The 22,205-nt window shown below is 49.0% G+C and overlaps 3 protein-coding genes across 4 annotated transcripts; 1 reads left to right on the forward strand and 2 right to left on the reverse strand.

Annotated features, from left to right (window-relative positions):
- Positions 1-14: 14 nt before the first annotated feature.
- LOC120647134 (sucrose synthase 6-like) lies at positions 15-4,041 on the forward strand. Its single transcript, XM_039923782.1, has 11 exons — positions 15-1,318; positions 1,451-1,630; positions 1,719-1,835; positions 1,968-2,134; positions 2,223-2,447; positions 2,546-2,867; positions 2,973-3,217; positions 3,327-3,465; positions 3,543-3,631; positions 3,715-3,738; positions 3,840-4,041. The coding sequence occupies exons 1-11, from the start codon at positions 317-319 to the stop codon at positions 3,898-3,900; spliced, it is 2,571 nt and encodes an 856-aa protein (XP_039779716.1). The 5' UTR covers positions 15-316; the 3' UTR covers positions 3,901-4,041.
- A 133-nt stretch (positions 4,042-4,174) lies between these two features.
- Positions 4,175-15,888, reverse strand: LOC120647123 (protein argonaute 1C-like). Of its 2 annotated transcripts, XM_039923762.1 has the most exons (23): positions 15,730-15,888; positions 14,870-15,503; positions 14,576-14,784; positions 14,332-14,481; positions 14,107-14,240; positions 13,805-13,914; positions 8,682-8,788; positions 8,455-8,593; positions 8,180-8,296; positions 7,973-8,080; positions 7,696-7,767; positions 6,820-6,942; positions 6,504-6,669; positions 6,279-6,400; positions 6,057-6,194; positions 5,790-5,932; positions 5,584-5,646; positions 5,444-5,507; positions 5,238-5,373; positions 5,051-5,124; positions 4,875-4,969; positions 4,773-4,804; positions 4,175-4,687 (listed from the first exon to the last, which is right to left on the reverse strand). In XM_039923762.1, the coding sequence occupies exons 2-23, from the start codon at positions 15,488-15,490 to the stop codon at positions 4,479-4,481; spliced, it is 3,132 nt and encodes a 1,043-aa protein (XP_039779696.1). In that variant the 5' UTR covers positions 15,491-15,503; positions 15,730-15,888; the 3' UTR covers positions 4,175-4,478. The 2 variants fall into 2 exon arrangements, with proteins under 2 accessions (XP_039779696.1, XP_039779704.1); XM_039923770.1 differs by lacking the exons at positions 4,175-4,687; positions 4,773-4,804; positions 4,875-4,969 and having other exon boundaries at positions 5,057-5,196.
- Positions 15,889-16,212: 324 nt separating this feature from the next.
- Positions 16,213-17,631, reverse strand: LOC120647181 (probable phospholipase A2 homolog 1). The gene is made up of 3 exons (XM_039923855.1): positions 17,433-17,631; positions 17,225-17,344; positions 16,213-16,720 (listed from the first exon to the last, which is right to left on the reverse strand). The coding sequence occupies exons 1-3, from the start codon at positions 17,551-17,553 to the stop codon at positions 16,542-16,544; spliced, it is 420 nt and encodes a 139-aa protein (XP_039779789.1). The 5' UTR covers positions 17,554-17,631; the 3' UTR covers positions 16,213-16,541.
- Between the last annotated feature and the right edge of the window lie 4,574 nt (positions 17,632-22,205).

Genomic DNA, 22,205 nt, shown 5'->3' on the forward strand with positions numbered 1-22,205 from the left:
AAAAAAGAAAAGAAAAAAAGAGCCCAAACCAAATCTCGTGCGTACGTATCAATATCATTCCTTACGGAATCCTATCCTGTCCTGTCTTACGACAAGCTAAGTAAAGCTAGGACAAATTAAAAGAAAGCATTTCGCAGGTAAAGGCAATGCCTTGCCTCCAGCCAGTCCCAACAATCACAATGCTTGCTTGCTTGCTTGCTTTTGATTCCATACAGTAAGTGTTCTAGGACTAGCATTATATAGGAGGACATCATCGATCGCAATTCGCAAGCCAAGCAGGACGGAAGGAAGGAACGAACCAACCAAGGAAGGAAGCATGGCCGGCGGCAGGTTCAGCAGGTCGGACAGCATCGCCGACATGATGCCGGAGGCGCTGCGCCAGAGCCGCTACCACATGAAGCGCTGCTTCCAGAGGTACGTGGCCAGGGGCAGCAGGCTGATGAAGAGGCCGCAGCTGCTGGAGGAACTGCACACCGACGACAAGCAGCAGCAGCTCGACGTCGCCGCCCAGGGCTTCCTCGGCTACGTCATCTCCTCCACGCACGAGGCCGTGGTGCTCCCTCCCCACGTCAACTTGGCCGTCAGGACCAATCCGGGCATCTGGGAGTACATCAAGATCCACTCCGCCGACCTCACCGCGGAGCAGATCACGCCATCCCAATACCTAAAGTGCAAGGAGATCCTACACCACGACCACGAGGAGGAGCTGCTTGAGGTGGATTTCGGCGCCCTGGACGACCTCATCTCCACGCCTCGCCTCACGCTGCCTTCCTCCATCGGCAACGGGATGCACTTGGTCTCCAGGTTCATGTCTTCCAAGCTCGCCACCACGGCAGGACCGCTGCTCCACTACCTGCTCAAGCTCACCCACCGGGGCCACAACCTCATGGTCAATGGCACCATCATCGACACCGTCAGCAAGCTACAGGCGGCGCTGCTCCTCGCCGAGGCCTTCCTCGCCGGCCTGCACGGCACCACGCCGTACCAAAGGTTTGAGCACAGGTTTCAGGAGTGCGGGCTGGACAGAGGCTGGGGCGCCACCGCCGAGGCGTGCAGAGAGACCATCACCTACCTCTCCGAGGTGCTGCAGGCACCGGACCCCACCAACATGGCCAGGTTCTTCAGCAGGGTGCCGTCGGTCTTCAACATCGTCATCTTTTCCATCCATGGATACTTCGGGCAGGACAAGGTCCTGGGGATGCCAGACACCGGTGGCCAGGTCGTCTACATCCTGGACCAAGTCAGGGCCCTGGAAGACCAACTCCTCCAAAGAATCAAGCAACAGGGCCTCCTCGATCTCACGCCTAGGATTCTTGTGGTACTTACTGTGCATATATATTCCTTCCTGAAACATACGAGCATATATTAATTTGCAGCTTCAATAATAAGTTGAAGCGGAGATCGATCTAGTACCTGACAGACAGCCGCTACATGCATACTGTTATTCCAGCTAACAAGGCTCATACCAGAAGCCAGCAAGGCCACCAAATGCAACGTCGAGCTTGAACCCATCCACAACACAAGGCACTCCACCATCCTCCGTGTGCCATTCAGGACTGAAGACGGCAAGGATCTGCCCCACTGGGTCTCCCGCTTCGACATTTATCCTTACCTGGAGAGATACGCCGAGGTTTGCATTATATATATATGCATGCATTTCTTCCAACAGCATTCATTCCTTATTGGGACTAGCTGACAAATTAAATGCTGTACTTCAGGACTCCTGTGCCAAGATCCTTGACATGTTGCAGGGAAAACCAGACTTGGTCATCGGCAACTACACTGATGGCAACTTAGTAGCATCCCTCGTGTCAAGGAAACTAGGAGTCACCCAGGTGATGAATAACGACCCATTATATCAGTATCTCTAACCCATGCAATGCAAAATTAAACCACCACCTTCTGGGGAATATAATGCTTCTGGCACCCAGATAAATTTGACAAAAACCTTACTTGACCATCGACAGGGGACGATCGCTCATGCTCTTGAGAAGACAAAGTATGAGGACTCAGATCTCAAGTGGAGAGAAATGGACCACAAGTACCATTTCTCCTGCCAATTTACTGCTGATATGATTGCCATGAACACCAGCGACTTCATCATCGCTAGCACCTACCAAGAAATAGCCGGAAGGTCGGTTGGCTTGTTTGCATTGCTAACCTCTGTTGTCAATGGCTTGGCAATGTCGCACAACTCATCAAGCAAGCTACTTTTGCAACAGCAAAGACAAGCCTGGCCAGTATGAGAGCCACTACGCTTTCACAATGCCAGGGCTCTGCCGCTTTGCTACAGGCATAAATGTCTTCGACCCCAAGTTCAATATTGCTGCCCCTGGTGCCGATCAGTCTGTTTATTTCCCATCCACACTAAAGCAGAAGCGCCTCACAGACTTGCACCCGCAGATCGAGGAGCTAGTCTACAGCAAAGAGGACAATGACGAGCACATGTAAGTACACACATGACATCCAGGGCTTGCTTTTTCTTTTGATTTTTGGCAAAATATAATCTTGTTGATGAGTCTCAACCATGATACAATGCAACCAGAGGCTACTTGGAATACAGGAGCAAGCCGGTCATATTTTCAATGGCAAGGCTCGACAAGGTGAAGAACATCACTGGGTTGGTTGAATGGTATGGTCAGAACAAGAGGCTCAGGGACCTTGTCAACCTTGTAGTTGTGGGCGGCCTCCTAGACCCCTCGCAGTCTAAGGACAGGGAGGAGATTGAGGAGATAAACAAGATGCACAGTTTGATCAACAAGTACCAGCTGAAGGGGCAAATCCGCTGGATAAAAGCCCAGACAGACCGTACACGCAACGGGGAACTTTACCGTTGCATATCAGATACCAAGGGAGCCTTTGTTCAGGTATATAACCAGCCCAAGGGTGATAACATATTAGCCAGGTCATCGAGGCTCATGCTATTCATAAAAATCAGTGCTAACCTAGTCATCTACTGCTGTACCTTTCAGCCTGCATTCTATGAAGCGTTCGGATTAACTGTCATCGAGGCAATGAACTGTGGGCTGCCAACCTTTGCAACAAATCAGGGAGGCCCCGCAGAGATCATCGTCAATGAGGTCTCGGGTTTCCATATCAATCCACTGGATGGCAAAGAGGCAAGCAACAAGATTGCTGACTTCTTTCAGAAATGCAAGGAAGATCCCATGTACTGGGACAAAATGTCCACTGCTGGACTGCAGCGCATCTATGAATGGTATAAGTGCCCTCATGTCTCCAGTAATCATCCAAGGAACAAAATCCCAGTTCCCCACTGATGGTTAAAAAAAAATCATGTGTGATGCGTGTATTGTCTTCGAATGTAGCTACACATGGCAGATCTATGCAACCAAAGTTCTGAACATGGCGTCAATGTATGGCTTCTGGAGGACTATGGACAAAGAAGAGAGACAGGCCAAACAGCGCTACATACAGATGTTCTACAACCTTCAGTTTCGGAAGCTGGTGAGTTGAGGACCTGAACTAGGTGGATTGTATGATACCTCAAGAACATAAACTTTTAAACTTAATGATGTTTTCAGGCAAAGAATGTGCCGGAAGTGGGCGAACAACCCGAGCAACCTGCGGCGGCCGCAGTGCCAGATAGATTGGTATCAAGGCCAAAAGAAAGGCAAGTGTGTCCACTCTTAAGAAATTTACTGAAGAAAGAGCGGGGAAGCAGCTGAACTGACCGATCAATGGTTCTTTGCGCAGGAAGACACAGATAAGGATCCAGAGGTGAGAGCATATCATGCTGCAGCTGCAGAACACAAGGATTTGATAGATTCATAAGAAATACGTGGTGAATGAGTATAAATACTGTCTGTATCTGACTGCAGGATTGCGAGCAGCTTACTTGGACCTGTGCTCCCAGCCTCCCATCTCTCCGACGCTGCTTGAAGTGCCAAAAACCAGATGTGTACCTGAGCTACAATGTGCTTCCTCATTTTTATCATGCCTGTTATTGATTGGGAAAGATGTATGAAAAATAACGACATGAATAAAATCACAGCTTTCCATGATGATTGTGGAAGTAATAAATACTGACCAGAGTGGCATTTTGCATGAAACATGAATCGCCAGTTCGCCACCAACCTACATAAGAACAGGAACAGAAGAGCTAACTAATTGCCTATTCAGATTGAGTCACCAAATGCAGTGTTCAGACTGGTGCTGAAAATTCACAGGATACACTTCGTTTCTTTAATTGCCGCCACAGGCTCCTCCCACGGAGCTTAAAAAGCACCATACTGAAATACCAATTGCTTTACATGACACATATGGGACAGACGGAATTACTCACAAACAACCGAGGGTATTACCATTACAAGAGACAGCATGAGTGACATATCCTAGCATATGGAGATCGGTATAGCAAACGGTAACAGTCCAGCACGTAAAATAGCAGCTGCCAGATTATTACTCTCTCCTCCCATATTTACAAGTGAGGGTAGTCCATAAGCCGCCAAAGCCTAGCCTCAGCAGTAGAACATGACCCTCTTTACATTATCCTTCAGAGCCGGAAGTGGCCTAACAGCTGCACCACCAGGGGTCCGAGTGCTACGGGATGCTGATTGTGGTCCATGGCCTGCAGGACCACTTGCCATAGAACCACTGTCCGAGGTCTCTGGTTCCATGTAGAAACGAGCACGGAAGGCAGCCAGGTGAGCATAATATGCCGGTGGAACTGCAAATGAAAACATGATTTTAGCCAAGAAGCAAGACAGTGGTGGAACTGCCAAAAACAACTCCTAGATAAGTGGATAGCTTACCGATTGATACAGAGCGTGTGCACCTTGCATATCTGCACATATGATGCAAGTTAGAAAAATAATATTCCAAAAGGAATGTTAGCCAGAGAAAGACAAACTTACGTGTAACAGAGGTTGTTGGTAAGAGTCTGCAACCCATCAGCAGAGAAGTTGTTCTCATCCCACAAGACATGATAATGAGCTGGACGGCTAGTGCCCTATACATGGAGTATGTGATGACTTGTGTGTTAGAATGACATTATATGACATAACAGATGCAACCAAACCATGGTGCATACCTTAATGCCAGCATGGCTGCACAAGTAGAAGTCAAATTCAGTAGGATGGCAGATCTTCGAATCTACAACCGTACCTTTCAAAACGTGGATCATGGCAGAAGTGTTATGTTAGATAATAAGTGGCAGTAATGAATATTAGTATTAACATAGTAAAGCTATGAGGTTACAAGGTCATGTCAAAATTTACCTGGGAGTATGTTTCCACTCCTGTCAATTGAATTTCGATCATTGTGGTTGTGAGCAAATAATCTGGTATGATGGCGCTTCTGAACCACAACAAAAGTCACCTTAGGTTGGTAGTTTGCTTCCAGGGAGGCACAGGCCTGAGGGACACAGAGATCATATTTAGTTGTAGCATCCACATGCACATGCCTGATCTGGTCACAAACTTACCTTTCGGATTGCATTGAGCTCATATAGCAGAACTTGATAAAATTGTCCTTCACTAACACCATCCCTGATAAGCACAAAGAAGATTAAGCTGTAGAGAAAGCAGAAAGCAGAGTACCAGTGTTCAATTCGAGAGCACAGACCTGTAAAATATTATTCGCTGGGGCTTCTCCCCTGTTGATCTTTTGAAGGATATAAGTAGCTCCCTGTAATTTCGTAATGTAACAAATTAATTGCCATTGAATAAAGAGAAAAACTGAAAAATGCATAATAGACCTTGTCATTCGACCACTCCAGGTTCCTTTCTTAATGAGAGAAAAATTGAAATAGTAAGCACTAAGCAGTGCACCTTATCATTCCCCCGCTAACTGTCCCTCTCTGCGGGTCTTGCCAGACCTTATATAAATCCTCTATCAATTCTTGCCGATGAGCTTGAGCAGAAACTAATCCAGCATACTTTGTCACTTCTGGCCAATCTTGGGAGGCCACAACCTACGATATAGAGTTGCTGGTTAATAAACTAAATAAGAACTTTTCTCGAAGTAAAAATCAAGACAAGAACAGGTAATTAGGCATTAAAGCTAAAGAGTGGGTTGTCACTTGTCATTCTACTTACAGCAGCAATTGAAGGGCTGCTGTCCTCTCCAGGATGAGGATGAGTCACATCAGCACCAAATATAATTGTAGGTCTGTCAGTTACCAGAGGAATCCGCCTTGAGACTGCATCTACCAGTACGGTATTCCTGCCTCCAACCTTTGCCAAATTACATGCTGTCAACTTGAGGGACACAAAGAAGTACAACTTGTAAAGAAAACACAAAACTTGAGGGTACTTAACCTTGACATTTATCTTCAGAGCAAGATTTGCAAGAATTTGTTTGTTCATTTTGAACACCTGCTTTGTACAACAGCACTGCGAAACTATCCCAAGATCTATTTCACACACACGCTTCAAATCACCTAGCATCAGGCAAGGAGACTAGTAATGTTGGCAAGGACCTCACATGAACAACAATAATAATGAGAATCGAACAATAAGAAGCTAGTACTGCAGTCTGTGTACCATAAAGTGAACCGTTATTGTCAGGTAGTATTCCAATAAGTAAATCAAGTTCCTTTCGTTGGGGTCCAAGAACGTTCATGGCATCATGGTACCTAGCTTTTAGAGCTCGCTCCACTTGATCAGGACGTGCATATAGAGGTGGAAGAACAGGCTCCCGAGCAAAGTCCTAATGATTATGCATGTAATGTTACTGTTGTAAACGAGTTGATGAAGTGTGAATCCTAATGTTCATGTTGATGCATTTATATAAGGAACTTGAGGTGCCGCCTTAATGTCAATATGAAAGTTTTGCAGGAGATGTGTCAAGAATACTTGCCATTCCTGACGCTTGGCACATCAGTGCGAGTTCATGACAGAACCCACGAACAACACTCTCTTGCACATTGCGAGCAAAATTGACACATATCCAGCTTCTGACTTTGCCACCATTTACCATTTTCTGGATAGGGGAAAGTAAAAAGGAACAGTGAGTATGCCTACATCTTTGTTTTAATGAAACCTAAAAGCCAATGTTTGAAATCGGTCTAGAACTGGATCATGCTGATTGTTAAACACAACTATATGGACTTCAAGATGCACTTGCACATGGCTCATTTCTGACTTGTATGTTTCGTAAACCCAAGATGGGAGACGTTTCATAAAAATCATTATACTTCTACAAAAAGCACATTGGTGGTGGTAGTGGGTGGTTCTACAGAAGGATATTCTGTGCAATGATCTGTGTAATGTATCAACCACATAATATATAACCACATAATATATAGATGGCCTCCCACTTTGTACCCATGTGGTTTCTTTGTGGCATCATTCTATTTTATACATAATTCAATTGTTAGAGCCTCGAGCATTAAATACTTTTTTACTGCAAATCTGTTGCACGCACAGGTAACCGGCTAGCGTAAGATTAAACCACACCACTATCAGGAGCAAGTGGGGTCAGTTCCTATTGATCATAAATTGAAATAGCTTGATATAATCACAGATGATGTATCATGCAAAGCACAAGGGGAGGTGCGATTACTATAAAAGCAGTCATGACTCATGAGGCAGTATAGCACTAGAACAATAAGCGCAACTGGCCAGAGTTAGGTCAGTAACAATGAAATTGTTGACAGCATATTTTCTTCCCTCCTCTACTTCCCCTCGCATCAGGCCAATAATTGTAAGAACTAAAGAACATTCATGCAGTTACCTTGTTCATCATATTCCACTGACCAACTCTAGGTAAGCAATCCTTCTCCTGACCAGTCTCATTGTACTTAAGCTGTGTTAAATGAAAATACAGCAAAAAGTTTGTTAATAAAGCCATATGTTACAAATAGGCATCTTCGTAGGACCAACTTTATAGTACTCTATGTCCAGTGTTCAAGAGAGGATATTCCATTGGCTTATAACACTTGTGTTGCTGAGAGCATGACTATGGGTGAAGTGGTAAAGGTCAAAACAGACAGAAAATGGGGTCAACCTACCCGTGGAGCTGGTAAAATCCGTGCCTCTACTGATGCCAGACGATCGCTAATCTTAATGCCAAACTCTTGCGCGTAATCATCCCTATCATAGGCATTATGTTTAACCATCTGTCCACCCAAGATAAAAACGCTGAACATGAATGATCTGAACTTGCAGAGGCGAAATTAGGAAGCCACATGAAACCATAAAAACAATAAGATACATGCCCGAATTATATCGCGCTCACGATCACGTGGGTGCTGGCATGTCTCCTCCAAGAGAGCTCTTATCTGATTTTGGTTTAATCTCTTGGAATACCTCTGTCCTTCCACTATTTTGCAGACCTGGATAAAGTCAAACTCTACAATCATAAAAACTTTCTTGAAAGAATCCAAAAACAATTGCCAGATTTGTTAAATAAGAATTAAACATGAAAATTTGGAAATGGAGTCATGTTTCTGAAATTCATAACGAGGAAGAAAATCAATGTTCAGAATTTTACCTCCATAGGCAAGTAATTTGGACGCTGTTGATTGCCAACTTGAAGGCAAGGAAGGTAGGTGTGTTGGATGGAAAAGCCATATGTCTCTTGAAAGTATTGTACAACTGACTTCATTGTGCCCCCTTCATCAACAGGAAAACTGCGGCACAAAGAACGATGAATCTTTTACATAAAAGTTTAAGTAGCATTGCAAATGCCTTTAGAAACTAAATGAGAAACTTGCATACGTTAACTCTCGAGTCGCCTGAGTTGTTAATGCAGATATCCGATACTTTCTCCGCATGTTGCCACGATGAGTAACTTCCACCTTAACTCCTCTCAAGGCCTTCTTGATCTAGGGGTGTGAACAAAATATGAATATGTGTTTTTTTCTTAAACCATGAAAATAGAAGCCACATACTTTTTTCTTTGGAAGAAGATTTCTCTTTTCGTATTGGATCAGGCGTGTGCGCCGGGGGGGGGGGGGTTATAAAATGCATTTGACAAGACAACACGCTGATCTACTATGCAGCTAAATAGTTTATGGCAGTCTAGTTCAAGCAATGTGAGACATAAGTGTTGGAGTATATTGAGCCCATGTGTATAGTGGCCCATCTAGAGGCCCATGTGTAGGTATTATATATACACACCCTTCTAGGGTTGGAGGAATACATGAATTATTCTCTCCAATATGGTATCAATAGGCTAGGGTTAGTTCTCCTCTTCCCTCTCCTACCAGCCCGCCGCCGCCGCCGGTCCCTCCTTCCCTCCCCTCCCCTCCTCTCTCTTCCTTCCCTCCCCTCCTCCTCCCCTGCACCGGCCGTGTGGCCCGCAGCCGCTTGGCCCGCCGCCTGGCCCTCTGTTCCGGCCATGCGGCCCGGATCCGACGCCGCCGGGGTACCTGCTACGGTCGGGGGGTCCGGATCCGCCGCCGCCGTGTCCTCTGCTCCGGCCCTGGGGAGCGGATCCGCCGCCGCCGTGTCCTCTGCTCCGGCCCTGGGCCCGGATCCGCCGCCGCCGTGTCCTCTGCTCCGGCCCTGGGGCGCGGATCCGCAGCGGCCGGGTCCTCTGCCACGGCTGCGGCTGCCCTGGCGGCCCTTGCGCCCGCAGCTGCTGATGCCGCAGCAGGGGCCGCCGCCGCCCAGCAGGCCGCCGAGCAGCAGGCCGCTGCCCAGCATGCGCCTGCAGCCACCAGCGCCGCCCAGCAGGGCCCCCTGCCCGGCGCAGCCTCTGCTGGCGCGGGTACGGGGGCTGCAGGGCCTCCGGCTGCTGCGCAGGCTGTCGTGCAGGCCGCTGCCGCGCAGGCCGCCGCGCAGGACGCCCACCGCGCCGCCGTCGCCGCTGGAAAGCAGCCCGCCGCCGCTGATCCCACGTGGCCCGAGCTCGGAATGCCTCCCGTGGATGTGCCGCTCTCCGCCGCCGCCTTCCGTGGGCATCAGGCCGACGCTGCTCTCACCGCGGCCCTCCTCGCCGCCAAGTCGGAGGCTTCGGCGGCCCAGGAGCGGGTCCGCGTGGCTGCCATCGCTTGGGAGCGCGAGCGCGCCACGGCCGACGCCCACGCTCTCCGGGTCGCCGAGGCGGAGCACTTCCTCTGTGTCTCCGGCCAGCTGCCCGTCGACCCAGAGCACGGCGCCTCCTCCTCCCACCAGGCCCCGCCAGCTGGATCTGGAGCCCGGTACGACCCGGCCGACCCCATGGTCGCCCAGCTCCACCTCCAGGCCGTCGGAGTCCAGAACATCAGGGCCCTGGTCTCCGTCCTCCTCGACCCCGCGTCCTCCTCCTACGGCCGCTGGCGGGACCAGGTCCTCCTCACCCTCCGCCGCTACGCCCTCGACGACCACGTCCTCGTCGACTCGCCGATCGAGGCGCGAGACGTGACTTGGCTGCGCCTCGACAGCGTGGCCCTGTCCTGGATTTCGGGACCATCTCCCTAGATCTTCAGGACCTCGTCAGGACCCACGGCGGCACCGCACGGCAGGCCTGGGTGGCGCTCGAGGGGCAGTTCCTCGGCAACGCCGAGTACCGCGCCCTCCAGCTCGACGCCACCTTCCGCACCTTCGTGCAGGGGGACCTCTTCGTCGGCGAGTACTGCCGGCGGATGAAGAGCATGGCCGATGCTCTTCACGACCTCGGGGATCCGGTGTCTGATCGGGTCTTGGTGCTCAATGTCCTACAGGGACTGAGCAGCACCTACGACCACCTGAAGGGCTGGATCGCCCGCCAGAGGCCCTTCCCCACCTTCCTGCAGGTCCGGGACGACCTCGCCCTCGAGGAGATCACCAGGGGTCTCGCGCCCGGTTCGTCCTCGCCCACACCAGCCGCGCTCGTTGCTACTCCACCGGCCTCCTCCGCTGCTCCTGCCACCTCCCTCCTTGGTGCTGCTCCCGCCGGGCAGACCGGAGGAGGGGGGCCGTGGACATCGCCGCCGACGGGGTGGTGGTGGTGGCACTGGTGGCCCTGCTTCTGGGAGCACCGGTACCGGTGGGGGCTGTCGGGGCGCGCCGACACCGGTTCCGGCTCCCGCTCCTGCCCCTGCCGCTGGAGGTACGCCCTGGCCATCCTTCAGCAACCCATGGTCAGGGCGCATCTCGATATGGCCGTTCCAGGGTCCGGGAGGGGGTCCTCGTCCTCAGCTCCAGCCAGCGGCCATGTTCACTGGCGCTGCTCCACTCTTCGCGCCGTCCTGGACCCCGCCTGCTCAGCCCAGCCAGCAGCCGACCTGGCCTGGGGGGTGGGACCAGGCCGCTCTGGCGCAGTCCTTCAGCACCATGGGACTGACGCCGCCGACCAGCACCGAGTGGATCGCCGACTCGGGTGCCTCGTTCCACACCACTCCCGATGCTGGTATCCTCTCTTCTATCCGACCCCCACACCCCTCTTATACTTCTTCTATCATGGTTGGTGATGGGTCTTGCCTTCCTGTCACCGCCGTGGGTTCTGCTCCTCGTCTTCCTCATGTTCTTGTTGCTCCTCAAATGATTCACAACCTTCTTTCTATTCGCCAGTTTACTGCTGACAACTCCTGTTCTATCGAATTTGACTCCCCTGGTCTTACTGTGAAGGATTCGACTTCCCGGCGTCCGCTTCTCCGATGTGACAGCCCAGGCCGCGACTCTCTCCGCCACCGAGGGAGAGCCGCGGGTCTCTCCGGTACCCTTCTCTGTCTGCGACGCCTTGGCGGATCCTCACTGGCGTCGCGCGATGGAAGAGGAGTACGCGGCTCTTCTTGCCAACCAGACGTGGGACCTCGTGCAGCGTCCGTCTGGTTGCAATGTGGTGACTGGCAAGTGGATCTGGACGCATAAGCGTAGGGCTGACGGCACACTGGAGCGCTACAAGGCTCGCTGGGTTCTCCGGGGGTTCACTCAGCGGCCTGGTGTGGACTAGATGAGACCTTCAGCCCGGTTGTGAAGCCCGCTACGGTGCGCACGGTCCTCTCGCTTGCGCTCTCGCGCACTTGGCCTGTGCACCAGCTGGATGTGAAGAATGTGTTTCTTCACGGCACCTTGTCAGAGACTGTCTACTGCTCTCAGCAAGCGGGGTTTGTGGACTCGAGTCGTCCGGATATGGTCTGCCGGCTCAACAAGTCTCTCTATGGACTGAAGCAGACTCCTCGGGCTTGGTACTCTCGGTTCGCCACGTTCTTGATGACACTGGGATTCACCGAGGCCAAGTCTGACACGTCTCTCTTCATCTACAGCCGTGGGGATGAGACTGCCTATCTGCTGCTATATGTCGACGACATTGTGCTCACAGCTTCCAGTCAGCAGTTGCTTCAGAGTGTCATCTCCTCTCTGCAGCGGGAGTTCGCTATGAAGGATCTCGGTCAGCTCCACCACTTCTTGGGCGTCACTGTTGAGCCTCGCTCGTCTGGTCTTCTCCTTCACCAGCGGCAGTACGCCCTCGATATTCTGGAGCGGGCTGGGATGACTGATTGCAAGCCCTGCTCCACTCCAGTCGACACTCAAGCGAAGCTGTCTGCTGATCTGGGTGCTCCAGTGGATGATCCTACTGCCTACCGGAGTCTGGCCGGCGCTTTGCAGTACCTCACCTTCACCAGGCCGGATCTCACCTACGCTGTTCAGCAGGTCTGTCTCCATATGCATGATCCCCGGGAGTCACACCTTGATGCGCTGAAGCGTCTCCTCCGGTACGTCCGTGGCACTGTGGACCTCGGCATGGTACTTCACCGCTCGTCCTCTGCTGAGCTGGTGGTCTACACCGACGCTGACTGGGCTGGCTACCCGGACACCCGTCGCTCCACCTCTGGCTACGCCGTCTTCCTGGGCGGGAACCTGGTCTCCTGGTCGTCCAAGCGGCAGCCGGTTGTCTCCCGCTCCAGTGCCGAGGCAGAGTACCGGGCTGTCGCTAACGGCGTGGCGGAGGCGTCCTGGCTACGACAGCTCTTGGCGGAGCTCCACAGCCCGCTCGCCAAGAGTACGCTCGTCTACTGCGACAACGTCAGCGCCGTGTATCTCTCCACCAACCCCGTCCAGCATCAGCGGACGAAGCACGTGGAGATCGACCTACACTTCGTGCGCGACAGAGTCGCCATCGGCGATGTTCGGGTACTCCATGTCCCGACTACCTCCCAGTTTGCTGACATCTTCACCAAGGGGCTGCCCTCGTCGACCTTCTCGGAGTTTCGATCCAGCCTCAACGTAGCCGGTGGCTAGTTGTGGCTGCAGGGGGTATTAGCCCTTTTGTGCTCTACTTGTACTCTCATCTTGTCCAGTCTTGAACACCGCTGCGTCGGTTGTTCAAACTGCGGGGGGTGTTAGCTTTCTTGTTGTCCAGTCTTGAACACCGTTGCGCCGGTAGTTCAGACTGCGGGGGGGTGTTGGAGTATATTGAGCCCATGTGTATAGTGGCCCATCTAGAGGCCCATGTGTAGGTATTATATATACCCACCCTTCTAGGGTTGGAGGAATACAGGAATTATTCTCTCCAATAATAAGTATAGTTGTAGTTCCACCTATTACTTTTTTCCCTGCAAGATATGTGGATGTAATATGTTACATAAAGAAAATTGTAAAATCAAATACTCTGGTTATGCAACCTAAAATACCATTAATGACTTTTCTATTAACACTCTTACGGACAAACAATATGAAATAGTATGGTACATGAAAACATTAACAAGCAGAAAAAAAAGAGTACTATTTCTTCAGGACATAAACCAACTTAAAATGCACCAAAAAATGTGCAGATTAAATTTTACCACTGGTTGTTTCTAAATCCAAACAGTTTAGATTAGATCATAAAGAATTATACATTTTTTATCCTCAAAGCAATACGCAATATTTCGTTTGAACACAAGTTCTTCCTATGAGATGAAATATCAGGAAAAAGGTTAGTTCAGTGAGAACACCTTCACACGTTCCGCATCTGAGAGGGGCCTAGAGTGAATGTCAGAATTCAGCAGTTGTGCAACAAATTCAATTACAGGTAATGGCTCAATGAAAGCCGTTGCTGACATATCTGAAAAGGTACAGAAATTAGAAAAAATCAGGATATCTGTGTTCAATATGGGTAGGAACCAATCAGTTAAAGAGTGTTCAAGTGCATTTGCCTCAAATGAAAAAAAAAATCCATGCCCAAGACCATGCAGTAATAAGGAGAGACAGAAAACATGCACAAATTTGGTACCCAGAGGATCAGGCTTTATATTACCGATGTTCAGTGAGAGGCCCATCTGAGTAGGCCTAATGCTCTGGTAAAATCCCCTCCAGCTTTCTAATCCATCACCAAGGGGCTGCCTTCGGCCTAAGTCAGGCGAAAAGAAGGACCGGCCAAATGGTGCATATCTGCGGAGAAATAAATTGAGAAAGAGAAATACATGCTTCTCTTCTTTGTTCACTGCCGCTAATTACAATGACACTAGAGATTCATTATTACCTTGCAGAAGGCAGCTCCCGCAGCACAATATCAAGAACTTGCAGTGCCTCTTGAGGAGCTTCTGCATGCCTCCCAGCTAAAAACAACTCGAGACGGTGGAGGTCGGCTCGTGCAGCAAATTTAATGACTACCTTAAATTTCCTACGTCGCCTACATCAAAAGAAAGCGAATAGTTCAGAAAACATAACCATGAATCTGTAGAGCAGGGGAAAATAACTTGATGAGGAAAATATGAACAGCAGACCTCTCGGAACCAGAGCCATCATCATCATCAAGTAACGTGATATGAAATTCCTGGGAAGTAAATGGCAATGGGCCCGCTGTGTATAGGCTCTTCCTACCATCATAGGCTGGAAGCCGCCCACCCAAGTAAGATTGCTTGTGGAGATTTACCAGCTCCTTGATTATGGCTCGACTAAGAAGTCGTGATGTAACTTCCGGTGTGATAGAGACCTGTTCAAAGTAAATCGGATGTGACACGAGATTCCTCAAGATAAGACAAGAATGCAGGCTGCAAGTTGGAGATATATGGACGCACATCGTAGTGATGAAGATCCCTGTCTGGAAGTTGGGCAAAGAAATGATTGGCCTTAACCAAACACCTGGTGCCAACACTACCTTTTCCTGGGCGCAAAGGAAACCTGAGTGACTTGCTTGAGGAGGGAATTGCAGGCACAGCCTGGTGGCCTGCAGCGAGTTTGTGCTCCTCCATGGGCTGAATCTCGGGTGGTGATTGTGAAGGACCTGCCTGCGGTGGTGAGGCTTGAGGAAGCTCATGTGGAGCTTGCATTGCTTGGCGCAGCTCGGGAGCCAAAGGGCTTGATGGTCCTGTGGATAACCCCTGGCCACCCGTAGCAGCACCAGCACCAGCACGTGGGTACTGTTGCGGCCGCGTTCCAGTTCCACCGCGACCGCGAGCATGTCCCCTGCCCGGATGCTCTCCAGGGCGACCCCTGGGCTGCTGCTGGTGGGCCTCGTGAACAGGAGATGGGCGCCCCTGGTTCCCCCCACGACCTCCTCCTTGCGGTGCCTGCTGAGCACGACCGCCTCTTCCAGCAGCAGCAGGCCGCGGGTGCGGAGGCTGTGAGCCCTCCTCCTCCTGCTCCTGCTGCTGCTGCTGCTGCTGCTGCTGCTGCCGCCTTCCCCTCCTCGACCCCATGTCTGGGCTTGGGCTGCACGAGATGAGAGAGAGAGAGAGAGAGAGAGAGAGAGACTTAGTCGCCAAACGCACCCATGGGCAGAAGGCATCGGAGCAGGGCGCGGCGGAGAACCCCAGCAAAATGCAAGTGCCTGTCCGAGCATGTCCTCGGAGATGATGATGAAGAAGAAGAAGAAGAAGAAGAAGAAGAAGAAGATGGGGGGGGAATGGAGGAGGCAGTGGATCCACGGATGACCTACCTGGCTTCAGGAGAAGGGGATTGCGGTGAATCGAATCCAATGCGGTTAGAGAGGAGGGAAGGGGAGGAGCACGAGGGGAAAGGGGATTGCAGTTGCGGTTGCAGGCCACGACTACTCGACGAACCAACAAAAGCAAAGCACCCCCACCCTAGCGAGCGAGCGAGCGAGAGAGGACCTTGGGATGGGCTTGGCCGGGCCGGGCCTGCCAGCCTGCTCCGTACATACGTGGCATGTTGTGGCCCCACTAGAGCAGGGGCACAGTCTGGCACTAAATTTCATGCCAACGACGTATTAGCTTGCTTTAATTTTGGCATGGCAAAAATTGGTAGCAAATCAATTAGACACTAAATATTATTGTTATATTCGATGCATGAAACAGTGAAAATGAGAGAAGGTGGTTCATTCATATACTCAAATCTCCTTGAATGAAATTCTCAGCTGGGAATGGCCATCTCCCCTACTCGAGCTGTGTACCAGCTAGAATCGACAACATTTTTCCTCCAATAATATACATGCCATTTATACACACTGCTTACCTGTTTGGGAATGTAAATAAATAAAAATTGAAGAAAAAAAATAAAATTTTCAAGAAGCTTGGGTATATAAATAAAATGTTCAAGGGGCCAAATAAAAACAAAACAAATATATTGTTTCTTCCTCTTTCAATTTGGTACTCCTAAAATAAGCTATATATGCATTCCCCTCCAATGAAACAATAAGCTACGTACTGACACATCAATCAATCAAGTAGTAAGTAGTAAAATCTGATCCTCATTCAGTCAAGTGAGATATTCAAGCCTGAGGCCAAGCTGCTAGAGTTCCAGCTTCTGGCTGCCCAACTGGCTGAGCATGATGGCCATGTCCATCCCTTGAGTCATTGTTGCCATGGCCATCTCGTACGGGCATTTCACGGAGAACCCAACCTTGCCTGCCTTTTTCACTTTCCTCATGCAGTTTTTGAACTTCTCATGGCATTTCACGCTCATCAGACCTAGCAGGCAGGCAGACAGACAGACAGGTTTTATCAGCTCAGAAAACCAACCAAAAACAATCGAGCTGGCTGCATACATGTGTAATGTTCAGGTTGTGGGTAATGGCTGGGTCTAGAAGATTAAATCCCTGGTGTGCAAATGATAAAGACTAACTAACTTTTGTGGTTGGCTAGCTTTACTGATTCAGGCTGAGGCCTCTCTATATATCCATTTGGTCATTCAGAGCCCCCATGCCCAGATACATTAAACCGGCCAATTGCTTCATCCATCTGAACAATGTAATGCGGTACAAGAAGACATATCCAGATATCCTTGAGAAAAGAAGAAGAAGGCATATCCAGATACATACATACATATATACTAGCAATGGCTGGCTGGCTGGCTGGCATTATCGTTGCTGTAAATAACTAGTAGATAGATAACAAATCCCTTGCTACGACATTTGCTTGATTGAGCTCAGGAAGCCAAAATAACAAGACAAGGATGGAGCAATGCAAATTGACCTTTCTTGTCGACGCAGTGGTCGTGGTCGCGGCAGCAGGCGTCGAGGTCGTCGCAGGGCTCCTCCCCGTCGCAGCCGCTCCATCCCACGCCGCAGTACTTGCCGTAGCGGATCCCCACGGCTGCGGCAACAGACGAGACAGGAAGCGCATCAGGATCAGATCACCACTCCCGCGATGAGGACAGGTTGGGCAAGGGGCGACCACGCACAGTCGCAGTTGAGGGCGGCGCACGAGCGACTGCACGGAGGCAGCGGCTGCGTTGAGGAAGCGTAGGCGAGGAGGACGGCGGCGGCGAGGAGGACGGCGGCGAGTGGACGGCGCGGCGACATGGTGGCCTTGGATCGCCGCCCCCTTCCTTGTTGGTCTGCCTGTTTTGCCTTGCCTCCTCGCGTGCGTGCCAGATCGGATGGATGGATCGGGATGGGCTGACTTGTTGGGCCGTCGGATCAGGGGGAGCCCAGCCAAGAAGGGCCAGGCCAATCCTATAAATTTTCGGAATCCCTCAAATATGGTAGAAAAACAAAATCAACGCACGAAAATCTCATGGATTCAGATTTAGTAGTACCTTATCTCGAAGGATATCTACTACTACTTAAAAAGAACGAAGTGACAAATGTGTCTGCGCTCGAATGTGTCTGCCACGCGCATGTGTCCGCCCACAGCTAAAAAAAATGTGTCTCCTCCTCCGTCTTACCCAGTCCGCCCCACGGTTCCGCCAACCCACGCCAACCTCCTGCGTCTGCAGTGCCTCTCTCTCTCAATCTATTTAGCACACATGGTGTTGAATAGTTATTTAACGCCCATGAGGAGCCAGCACAACAGCAAGACAAAATTACGATGCCACAATGTGAGAGTACTAAAAGTTGGTTAAGTGTGTACTTTTAATGCATGCATGTATGGCTGGGCAAAAAACCCGATACCCGAAATCCGAACCCGAAAAATCCGAGCCCAAACACGAAAAACCCGAACCCGAAAAACCCGAATCCTAATCCGGGTTCCAGCCCACGATACCCGAAATTAATACGGGTAATTCGGGTATTGGGCCACGGTACCCGAAATACCCAAACTACCCGAAATACAACCCAGCCATGTATGCTTGTTCATTGTTGCAGCCCAGCCCACCATCCTCCCTAACCCTAGCACCCGAGGGCCCCCCAACCCCCGCACGGGCACGGCACAACGCCCCCAGGCCCCCACTCCCCCAGACCCAGCGGTCCGCGCCCCGCCGCCCTCACGCCACTGCGCCAAGCCGCCACCGCCCGCCGGCCACCGCGCCCAACCGCAACCCCACGCGCCACGCCACCTCCCATCGGCCACCGGGCCCCGCCGCCCCCCACGCCACAGCGCAGCGCCCAGTCGTCGCCGCCCGCCGCCACCAGCAGCACCCACCGCACCACCGCCCGCCACCACCGGCATCGGACCTCGACTGCAGGCCAGCCAGCAGGGCGCCAGCGACCCCACCGTCGTCCGCCAGTGCCTCGGAGGCTCGGACCGGCGACGGGAACTGATTTGATTTGATATGTGAAGTGTGAGAAATTCGGGTAATCCGGGTAAACCTGAACCCAAACCCGAATTTTCAGGTTCTTTTTTCAAGCTAATTTCAGGTAGCATTTTTGGAAACCCGAACTACCCGACCCAAAATTTTCTGGTAACCCGAACGCCCAGCCATACATACATGGTTCTGGAGCCAATGGTTTTGTCACGGTTGTGGTCTGTTTTAATGCACGTTTTACTGCTGGCACATTAATAAAGCACTGATTGACTAGTAAAAAGGATGCCATGCATGGGTCATTTGCGCGGCGTTCCCGTCAGCAACACATTAATTGTTCTGTGTGACCGGAAAATTTAGCTGAGTCATGTCCATCCATTCTGCGACTGGAAAATGAAGCTCCTAAAGTCGACGGGCAAGTCCAAACAAACCTACGAGAAATCAACGTAGGCATTAGAACTAGAAGACATCCACAAGAACCTTGACAAATAATCATTCGTTTCCACCTTATTTTATTTTCCCGTTGCCAAAAAGTCAACATTCTTCTACCCATGTTGTCAACAACAACAACATAGCTTTTTTTCCCAAACAAGTTGGGGTAGGCTAGAGATGAAACCCGAAAGAAATCTTCTACCCATGTTGTCATTTTAAATAACTTATCTAGCCTCAGTGTGATTCCACACCCAACGTGCTTGATATATTCATAATTTTCTTGTTAGAAATTTTGATTTTCCGACCACGTCCGATACTCTTTCCGAGGCAAATGGATTTCTTATATAGTCCAACATGCTTGATATATTCATAATTTTCTTATTACAAATTTTGAATTGTCGGTTGCAATAACACATTTACGGTTATTGAATCTTTGTTTTCCTGTTTCAGCCTATTTCGGGTAATTTTCCGGGTAAAGGACAATTTTCCAGCCTGAGAAATACATTTTCTGGTTCCAGATCCCTGAATAGAGGTGTGTCATGTTCTTTTCCGGTTAAGATTACAAATTTCCAATTTCAGGAATACCTTTTTTCGGTTTCGGATTGTTCTTTCTCGGTTGAGATAACAATTTTACGGTTACAAAAATATCTTTTTCGGTTTCAAATCCCTATTCATGGGTTTTTCTGGTTGAACAAAGAATTTTTCGGTTTGAGGATTCCATTTTTCGGTTTCAAATCCCTGTTCATGTCTTTTTCCAGTTGAACAAAGAATTTTTCGGTTTCGGGATTCCATTTTCCGGTTTCAAATCCCTATTTATGGATTTTTCCGGTTGAACAAAGAATTTTTCGGTTTTGGGTGGGGGCTAGCGTGGGGGTGGGGGGCACTGGATAATAATCCAGCACCCAGCGCTCTAAATAGCGCCCCCTATATATTGAATCTACACCCTCGAACTCTAACCTTCCCGTGCCTCCTTCCCTCCCGTGCCCCGCCGCCACCCCATTGGGCCTGCGTCACGCGTCCTGTCCGCCGTTGTGCAAGGCTAGGCCACCGCGCGCCGCCGCCGTTGCTTCGCCGCCGGCGCCGGAGAAGAAGGTTAGAAAAATGTTGAGATTCAACATTTTCAAACCGTTGGTTCAACATTTTCAAACTATTGCTTCAACATTTTTGAAAAGCTGGTTCAACATTTTTGAAATGTCATTTCAACATTTTTCTACTAAATGTTGAATGGACCATCAGCTGGCCCTTGGTGGACTTTATAGGTGAGCCGTTTAACCATCTTCCACAAAATGTATAGGAGACCCCGGAGGGAGGTGCACGTGGGAAATCCTATACATCTTACAGAAGATAGAAGCTATCTCACGTCAGGTCGCGCTCGTGTCCGAGCACACGACCTTTTGGATACGGCCCTTTCACGGCCGTTGCGGTCCGTAAGGAAAATAAAGTGTGCCCCCGCACACTCTTTTATGTGTTTTACATTTTTAAAATGTGATAACTTTCTTCTAAGACATCCGTTTTCAATTTCGTTTGCACCATTGCATTCCAGACGATGAGATCTAGAAACTATACCCATAATGCATATATTTTGAAGTAGGTTTTATCTACTGACAACTTATGTTGAATGCAGAGTAACTAATTTTATATTAAATGTTGCAACTAGAGTGTAAACTTACCAATAAATTATATACATAAATAGCTACAAAAAACAAATTTTAGCTAGCATTGTTACCTCTCTAGAGTATCTATGCCACATCCTTCTCTACAAATAATTTTCATTGTCTCTATGTACGTTGCAACAATATAAAATTATCACACAATCTCTATATAAATAGATACTAACTATTTGATACAAATTCTTTATACAAGAAAATGTGCCATTACATATACTAGTTACTGCACCAAACAACATAAGTACTATATTTTCATACACAAATTTCTACTAGACAAACACATCAATTTGTTAGTTTCTAAAATTATATTGCAAATTGACACATTGTATGAATATAAGTTACCAGTAAAACACTACACATAAGTTGATTCATAGTTTCTAACACAAGTTGATATATAGAACTGACAGATAACATCTATACAAATTGATACAAAATATTTGCATAAGTTTCTAATATTTGTAAACATAACTTGACAATAAATATAAAATTATTTTGAAATATATGGAAAGTGGGTCTTGTTTCGTAGATAAAATCATAAGGAACATAAATATGAAAACAAATTTGAAATTGGATGTTTAGTAAGAAAGTTATCACCACTAAAAGAAAATAAAACAAAGGAAATGTTGTGACATCAGCATGACATTATCTGCATGGTACTGTCCTCCATCTGACGATAGAAACTTCACTCTGCACCTCTTAGGTCTCTTGTCACATGCACACAATTTGTTCTAAACAACAAGCGGGCTCTCTTTTGTTCACCTAATTTATTCTGCACAGCGGGTCGCGCGATCACCTTATGCGAACGCGGTTCCTTCTGGAAGGTGGGAGAAGAGGATTGAGCTTTCAATGTTTGAGATTCGTGCGGAGTGTATGGAGCGGATGAGATTGGAGCAATAGGAGAACATCGCTGCGCGCATGTGCGGCTTCGGAGTGTGCACAGAGCATGTGCGACTTCGTGCATGGCTGGATGTTGGTGGGTAGATGTGGGGATTCCATTTAGATTTAAAACTTTAACCCTATTTTTCTTTCAAACCGTAAATACATTGTGGATTCCGTTTGAACCATGATGATACTTGAAATTTATGCAACAAAACAAGATCATGTATGCCTGTTTTAATTAATTTTATTTTTTTCTAAAAAATCAACAATCAAAGTATACTATTGCAACATTTGAGTATACATGTTCAACATTTTGTACATACAGTTTCAACATTTTCATATAAATTTTTAACTAGTTTATAAGAAATATTGTATTAGGCTTGAATGAATATTGAATCTTGTATTTTAAAATATTGACCTAGTAGTTTAGAGAAAATATTAATTATTGATGCAGATTGAAGAGAGAGAGAAAAAACGAAAAAGCCTCTGCCACACCTGCACCTTCCTGGCGAGT

This window comes from Panicum virgatum, chromosome 1K, assembly GCF_016808335.1.
Source record: "Panicum virgatum strain AP13 chromosome 1K, P.virgatum_v5, whole genome shotgun sequence".
Lineage (NCBI taxonomy): Eukaryota > Viridiplantae > Streptophyta > Magnoliopsida > Poales > Poaceae > Panicum > Panicum virgatum.

Coding starts and splice junctions, on each gene's coding strand:
- LOC120647134 (XM_039923782.1), top strand. CDS start 317: ATGGCCGGCGGCAGGTTCAGCAGGTCGGACAGCATCGCCGACATGATG. Junction 2,868..2,972: donor CCAAGGGAGCCTTTGTTCAG/GTATATAACCAG, acceptor TGTACCTTTCAG/CCTGCATTCTATGAAGCGTT. Junction 3,466..3,542: donor ACCTTCAGTTTCGGAAGCTG/GTGAGTTGAGGA, acceptor TGATGTTTTCAG/GCAAAGAATGTGCCGGAAGT.
- LOC120647123 (XM_039923762.1), bottom strand. CDS start 15,490: ATGGGGTCGAGGAGGGGAAGGCGGCAGCAGCAGCAGCAGCAGCAGCAG. Junction 13,915..14,106: donor GGGCCTCTCACTGAACATCG/GTAATATAAAGC, acceptor GTACCTTTTCAG/ATATGTCAGCAACGGCTTTC. Junction 8,081..8,179: donor GTGAGCGCGATATAATTCGG/GCATGTATCTTA, acceptor TTGGGTGGACAG/ATGGTTAAACATAATGCCTA.
- LOC120647181 (XM_039923855.1), bottom strand. CDS start 17,553: ATGTCGCCGCGCCGTCCACTCGCCGCCGTCCTCCTCGCCGCCGCCGTC. Junction 17,345..17,432: donor CGCCGCCCTCAACTGCGACT/GTGCGTGGTCGC, acceptor CTGTTGCCGCAG/CCGTGGGGATCCGCTACGGC. Junction 16,721..17,224: donor CCACTGCGTCGACAAGAAAG/GTCAATTTGCAT, acceptor CCTGCCTGCTAG/GTCTGATGAGCGTGAAATGC.